The 7,562-nt window shown below is 45.3% G+C and overlaps 1 protein-coding gene across 1 annotated transcript; it reads right to left on the bottom strand.

Annotated features, from left to right (window-relative positions):
- Positions 1–1,552: 1,552 nt before the first annotated feature.
- On the bottom strand, positions 1,553–6,922 carry LOC147880738 (uncharacterized). The gene is made up of 2 exons (XM_087371112.1): positions 3,214–6,922; positions 1,553–3,031 (listed from the first exon to the last, which is right to left on the bottom strand). The coding sequence occupies exons 1-2, from the start codon at positions 6,539–6,541 to the stop codon at positions 2,700–2,702; spliced, it is 3,660 nt and encodes a 1,219-aa protein (XP_087227238.1). The 5' UTR covers positions 6,542–6,922; the 3' UTR covers positions 1,553–2,699.
- Positions 6,923–7,562: the final 640 nt, after the last annotated feature.

Below are 7,562 nucleotides of genomic sequence, written 5' to 3'. Positions count from 1 at the left end.
ACTCCACAGGTCAGAGGTTTCAAGGCTTTGATTAGCCAAAAGCTGAAAGGACGGAACTAAACGAAGGGCAAAAGGTAAGGCTCCCTAAGAGGAGGAATACTGAGATGATAATTGCCAATGGCAGAAGGGGGCAACATTCATCCCAGGTTCTTTATGCTCTGTCCCTTGGTCTCCATGTTTTGTCAGATCATGACGAATGCAGGATTGGCATGCGAGTGGAGTTTGAGGAGCATTGCGTTATTGTCCTGGACAAAGCAACAGGCCAGGTTGTATGGGAAGAAAGAGTGGAGAATGGGATTTATAGTATCTCAACACTCCTTCAATGGCAAATGGATGAGGATGTGCTGCAACAAGCTTTCCAGCACTAGATGGTGGATGGCTTGGCAGATGATGGCAGTAGGCAGGGACATTGCAATACTGAACATGTGAGCATGAGCATATGGCGTCTTTTCACAAGAGGGCTACGAGACCACTGGAGTAAGTTCTGTTGACTCATGTAGACCCATGTAGACCACCAGTCAGAGAGTACTAGTATGGCAGACCCAGAGGGGGTTCCCTGTTCTTGTTCATGAGTTGCCAAAGACTTGTGGGTCAGAGGACTGCTAGCATATGGACCCGAGCGCCCAACATATCATAGATGATCCTTGTGAATGGATAATTGCCTCGCGCCTTGGTAGGTAGGATTGCAGACCTTGCAGCAGCAACAGCATACAAAGAATAGTGATCTGGTTGATGACACCAAAGGAGGATCAAAGGACAGAGTCACTCTTTGCAGGTCGACTGAGTCTAATAGTTGAGAAGATCCAGACATGAGGAGATCGATGTCAACATACAATTGTACCCTTAGCTTGGGAGTAGGTGGTTCCGCATACGAGGCAATCGGGCTGAGGTGGCGGTTACACAGTCTTCGGAAGACCAATGGGTCTATGAGAATAGCCTGGTATAAACGAGCTGTGAGGGTGGAGCTACTAAACAAGCATCCACACCAATGTAGAATGCAAAAAATGCAAAATGATAGTACTAAGTAAAACATAGTCATGTCAGTGGTCGACTACATATCAATCTCATCATCATCATCATCATCAAGACATCAAGGTGGATGGGGCAATGGAGGCATGAAATCGGCGATAGAGTATTGTCTGCTGATCACGGGTGTGGCCCTGTGATGTCTCATGGTCGTAGCTCTGTGCCTAACAAGGGCTACAATAATCCCTTGTCGGCCGGGCTCCAACTCTAAACAAAGAGGGGATATCCCCAAGTGTAATCTATGTGTCAACCCTCTATCTGAGCTGTCGAGTCACTGGCTCTGAGTCATGATCATGTCGAGTGCATTTTTAGAAGTATGACCATAACCTTACACATCTTCCTTGGAATTCACTGCCGCAAATGATGCGTATTCTGCCAATTGAGAACATTATTGACCTGTCAGCTATGACCACACAATTACCTTTTGAAGAGTTTCACACTCCTCATCATTCCACTTTTGCAAGTTTTTGGACATCTCAAAAGAAGAAATAACCATCAAAGATAGCATCCAAAGCAATATCACATCTTTCCATAGTGTTATTCAATTGGCCAGAGTAACTTTACCAGGATCTAGATATGCAATGGTTCCCTCCAAAAGTGTGCTGAGTTCATGTCCATCACTGCCTGAGTAATAGTGCAATGCCAAAATCACTTACATGGCTACAAAATCCTCATGTAGTAGGATGTTCAGGGATTCAGATCACAAGGCAAATATGCTGGCCACAGTAGGAGCCACAATTATGATGCAAATACTCCAAAGCATAGGTAACGTCAAGTGCAATCAATAGACACATACTCCATGTCAATGGGTAAATCTCACCCTCGTGCAGGAGCATTTCTAGGCTTCCATTTGGCATAAGATCCAAGGCCAACGCCATGACATTAGGACCTGACAAACAAGTTGAAATTCTGACCAAGTACCTATACCTGACAGTGCCTAATATTTGGCATTCTCTTGTAAAACTGTCTTTGTAGTCTACTCTTATTCTCTTGACTGCCACAGGCATGCCATCAGTTAAGTTTCCCTTCTAGAAAGTACCTACACTTCGAGTCCCTATGGTCCTTTTATCATTGAAGCTATCTGTTGCTACCAGTAAATCTGCATCTCTTGCAATTCCTGCCTCGAAAAATCTGCAAACAACTGTTGGAACATCTGTCCTCGATTTGGAAACACCGAACAACCACCAGTAGAGGAGACATATTGTGGCAAGGGAAGCACTTAAGGGAAGAAAAATGAAGAGAACCCAGACATGATAAGATGACTGAGTAGGATTTGAGGAGCACTTGGACAGGCTTTGTGCAAAACAGCACCAAATAGCCTTGGGTTAGTACAAAATGAGCTTGCTGTGAACTTTAAGAAGACTCCAGAATTTGGGATGATTCCCGACAAATCGTTACATGAAACATTGAGAAACCTCAAGAATTGCAAGCTTGTGAGTGAGTCTGGAATCCCTCCTGTAAGAAAATTTACTGACATATCTAGCCATATAGGACTTTTCAGGGACCCCAAGGTTGCGCTTGAACAAATCTGTTGAAGGATACGTTTAAACCCTGGACTTTAGAACATCCACCAAGAGCATCTGGTATCCTCCATGAGAGGAACTTTGCAATATTGTTATTGATGAGCATTGATATTTTCTATGACACCCAGACTTAGCTCCATTGTAGATTAATCACAGAGCCGACTTAATTTTTTCTAAAATCCTGACAACATCTTCCATACTTGGACGATCATCCCGAGAGTCTTGTGTGCAATCTAAAGCTAGACTCATAACTGCAAGCATCTGCTCTTTGTCTTGTTCTACTCTCGTATCCTTTCCTAGCAAAGACCCATCCAACAGCTGGAGACCTTTATCAGGGAATGTAGAACGCACCCATTTTGGCAAACCCAATCCATGACAATTGAACTCATTAGTTGGGCGGATTTTCGTCAGCATTTCTAGAAGCACGACACCATAACTGTACACATCCGCCTTGGAGTTCACGGCTGCAAATGATGCGTATTCTGCCCATTCAGAAAGTTATTGATCCATCAGCTAAGACCCACACAATTCCCGTTTGAAGAGTTTAATACCCATATCATTCCACCTTCGTAATTATCTTGAAATCTCAAAAGAAGAAATAACCAGCAAAGATAAAATTCAAAGCAATATCACAACTTTATCCAATCAGGTAGAGTAAGTTTACCAGGAGCGAGATATCCAATCGTTCCTTCCAAAAGTGTGCTGAGTTCTTTTCCATCAATGCCTGGGTTGATTAATCGTGCAATTCCAAAATCACTTACATGGGCTACAAAATCCTCATCTAGGAGGATGTTGCTGGGCTTCAGATCACAATGCACAATCTGCTGACCACAGAAGGTGCCACAATTATGATGCAAATACTCCAAAGCATAGGCAACATCAAGTGCAATGGAGAGACGCATACTCCATGTCAATGGGCAAATCTCACCCTCGTGCAGGAGCATTTCTAGGCTTCCATTTGGCATAAGATCCAAGACCAAGGCCATGAAATTAGGACCTGACAAACAAGTCAAAATTCTGACCAAGTTCCTATGCCTGACTGTGCCTAATGTTTGACACTCTCTGGTAAAACTGTCTTTGTAGTCTACTCTTATTCTCTTGACTGCCACAGGCATGCCATTACTTAAGATTCCCATGTAGACAGTACCTACACTTCCAGTCCCTATAATCCTTTTATCATTGAAGCTATCTGTTAATACCAGCAAATCTGCTTCTGTTGCAATTCCTGTCTCAACAAAATTGCAAACAACTGTGGGAACATCTGTTCTGGATTTGGAAACACGGAACAACCACCAGTAGAGGAGACATACTGTCGCAAGTGAAGCACTTATGGGCAGAAAAATGGAAAGAACCCAAACATGATAAGATGACTGAGTAGAACGAGGAGCACTTGGACAGACACTGTGCAAAACAGCGCCACATAGCCTTGGGTTAGCATAAAATGAACTTGCCGGGAGCTTTTGAAAGACTCCTGTATTTGGAATGTTTCCCGACAAATCATTACATGAAACATTGAGAAACCTCAAGAATTGCAATCTTGTGAGTGAGTCTGGAATCCCTCCTGTAAGAAAATTTACCGACATATCTAGCCATATAAGACTTTTCAGGGACCCCAAGGTTGCAGGAATCGCTTGAACAAATCTGTTGAAGGATAGGTTTAAACCCTGGAGTTCAGCACATCCACCAAGAGCATCTGGTATCTTCCCTGAGAGGAAGTTTGATGACAAGTCTATTATTTGCACCATTTGCAGACCTCCAAGATCAGAAGGAATCGTTCCCGTTAGCAGATTCTGAGACAAGCTTAAATTGAATTGGAGACTTCTAAGGCCCCCCAGACTAAAAGGAATATTTCCTATGAGACGGTTGCTTGATAATGATAGACTCTGCAATCCAGCAAGGGCTCCCAAGGAACCAGGTATGGGTCCAGTAAGACGATTATTGTGTAAGTGCAGAATTTCAAGACTTTGCAACATGCCAAGTTTAGATGGAATTTGTCCATCAAGCAGGTTATCATTCAGACGCAGCTCATTCAGTTTGCGACACAGACGCAGCTTAGAAGGTATTGGACCGCTTATTTGGTTTCCAAATAAAGACATAATTGCAATTGATCTAAGGTTACTAAGTGACGATGGAATACTACCACCGAGCTCATTGCTCCAGATGGTGAGCTGTAGCAGCTGTGTAAGATTGCCGAGTTCTGCTGGCACATTGCCAGTGAGCTTGTTTCGGTCCAGATTGAGATAAAGGAGGTTGGTAAGCTTGCCTATAGACGTTGGTATGCTGCCTGTCAGATGATTGGCGTTCAGCTCTAAGTCGGTCATCGCAGAGCAGTTGCCTAAAGAAGCTGGAATGGTCCCATCTAGTCTATTTTCCCATGTAAATAACCACTGAAGTTTCTGAAGCCTGCCAAGCTCGAAAGGAATGGCACCTGAAAAAGCATTCTGCTCAAATTGAAGCTCGGAAAGCTCGGACAGGTTTCCGATGACTGCTGGTATTTCTCCTCTCATGCTATTGTTGTAAAAGCTTAGGAATTGAAGACGTGTAAGATGTCCTAAGTCCAAGGGTATGGTACCACTGAAGAAATTCCAGCCAAAATCTAGTAAAGTGAGGCTACTGCAATTTCCAAGCCACTTTGGTATGCTTCCACTCAAAGCGTTCTCACCTACTACAAGTTGTTGTAATCCTGTTATCCCGCCCAAAGCAGCAGGCAGCTTTCCAGTTAGCGCATTAATCGGCAAGTGAATCAACCGGAGGCTTGTAGAATTCCCCATAGAAGGTGGTATAGCACCAGTAAATCGGTTTGTGGCTAAATCCAACGTTAGCAGAGACGATAAGCCGCCCAACCAGTTCGGCAAGGTACCTGATATTTTATTGACGTTCAAATAGAGTGTTTCTAGACTCGAGAGATTGCTGAATTCCGTGGGCACAGAACCGCTTAAAAGGTTGTTTCCAAGATCAAGCCATTTCAACCTACTCAGCGAGCCCAGCTGAAGAGGAAGCGCGCCTTCAATGCTGTTAGTCTCAAGAATCAAAACAACGAGCACAGAACAATTTGCCAGTGTTTGTGGGATGGTTCCCGTCAACCTATTGCTTGCCAGCGATAGCCTTTGTAGACGCTGAAGGCCTCCAAAATCAGAGGGCACAACATCATTCAGCAGATTATTGTAGAGGAGCAATTGTGTCAACTGGGAACAATTTGCCAAGGACTGAGGGATGGTGCCTGTTAGGTTGTTGTTTCCAAGTGAGAGGAATTTCAGTCTGGCAATTCTACCGAAAGTATAAGGAATGCTTCCACGGAGCTGGTTGTTCGAGAAATCTAAATACAATAAGTTTGTCAAATTTGCTATCGAATTGGAAGTCATGTCGCCACTTAAAGCATTGTGGCTGAAATCAAGAAATTGCATCGCAGAGACCTGTCCAAGTGAATATGCAATTGACCCACTCAGATTATTCCTGGCCAGGCATAGATTCAGCAAGTGCGAGCAATTGCCAATGGAGCTGGGGATGCTCCCATCGATCCCATTTCCCTCCAGGTCCAAAGTGCGAAGACCCGCAAGCGATCCAATGGAGAAAGGAATCGCACCGATGAGACTGTTCCGAGACAGGTTGAGGTAACGCAAGTTGCCACCGAGTGATCCCAGCTGTGCAGGAATGCTCCCAGTGAAGAAATTCATGGAGAGATCGAGGATACGCAAACGGGAGCAGTAACCGAGAGATGGAAGGTTGGCGAGGGAGCCATGGAGGCCAAGGTTGACGAGGCGGATGGAGAAGACGAGGGAGGAGTTAGGGAGGCAGGAGATACCAGTCCAGGAGCAAGGAGAGGGGTGGAAGGGGGTGGGAGACCAGTCGGAGAGGGAGTGGAGGGGGTCAGAGAGGGAGTGTTTGAAGGAGAGCAAGGAGGGGGCATCCTGATAAAGCGAGGAGGAGGAGGAGGAGGAGAAATGGAAGAGCAAGGATGGAAGCAAGAGAGGAAGAAGCCATAGCTGCTGCATGATGGAGCTCGAACGATCTGGGATTGATAGCTTGTGCAGACAATCACGACACTTCTTAAAAACAGATTGGAGGTGCAAGAGGAACTCATTAACCTCTCTCCATGTCTCAGAGACAGATTGCTTGGGCAGACAATCGTGATACAGATTGCTTCAGGAGGTGCAGCAAGAAGCTACTCTCGCTCCTTGTCTTCTATTTTTTGCGATTGTTTCTTGAGCAGACAATCGTGCCACTTCTCCGATACAGATTGCTTAGAAACTTACTCTCTCTGCGTGTCTCTTATCTCCAGCGATTGTTCCTTGATTGCTTTTGGTACTCAGGTTACTCCTCCTTTCTGTTCGTGCTCTTGGTGTCTGTGTTTTAGACGACAATCACGAATCACTCGGGAGTCAGATTGCGACGTGCAGCTCTTGTGATTACTTCCCGCTTTGCTTCTGCAGGTGCTCGAGATACCTACGACTCCTTGTTTTCCCTCGAGCGGCGCAGGCCGTCATTCTAGCGATGGATTGATTGCAATAAAAGTTTGTGTCCCTGTCGTTGGCAGAGTTGGTGGTACTTCGCGAGCTTTCATTGAATGCATTCTTTTCGCCAGACCAGGCTCCACATGGCACAGATCATGAAATCCGGCCGACGTTGCATTGCATGGCATGAAATCACGGCCGAATTCAAATTGAAATCCGGCCGACGTTGCATGACAAAATCTTGGCATTTTCATCAACTTCGCCGTGATTTCATGCCATGCATGCCATGCATCGCATTGCCGCTCACCCACCCATTTGACCACCTCGAGGGTTCATGGGATTCATCTCAGCACCCAGGTGCGTCTCTTGCCGAGAGCCTATGCACACGAGTCCAGTGGGTTTAGGAGCTTGGCCCAAACCTCAATGCAATTTTGGAGGGCCACTAGTGCACCTCCATTTTCCAAGGTACAGATTTCAGCACTCGTGCTCTATTTTGCCTCCACCCAATCACCACTTGCCATTTGGCTCTCAGTACAGCCTTCAATGCAGTTTGCAACATTCT

Source organism: Dipteris shenzhenensis, chromosome 32 (assembly GCF_047967505.1).
Source record: "Dipteris shenzhenensis isolate YYH24624 ecotype China chromosome 32, Dip_SZ_1.0, whole genome shotgun sequence".
Taxonomy (NCBI): domain Eukaryota; kingdom Viridiplantae; phylum Streptophyta; class Polypodiopsida; order Gleicheniales; family Dipteridaceae; genus Dipteris; species Dipteris shenzhenensis.
Note: the sequence above shows the minus strand (reverse complement) of the source record. Positions and strands in the feature narration are given on the sequence as shown.

What these genes read in the sequence shown, in the direction of transcription:
- LOC147880738 (XM_087371112.1), bottom strand. Translation starts at nt 6,541, where the DNA reads ATGCAGCAGCTATGGCTTCTTCCTCTCTTGCTTCCATCCTTGCTCTTC. An exon ending in GATTGGATATCTCGCTCCTG is followed by an intron (nt 3,032 to 3,213) that starts GTAAACTTACTC and finishes CTGAATGGGCAG; the next exon opens with AATACGCATCATTTGCAGCC.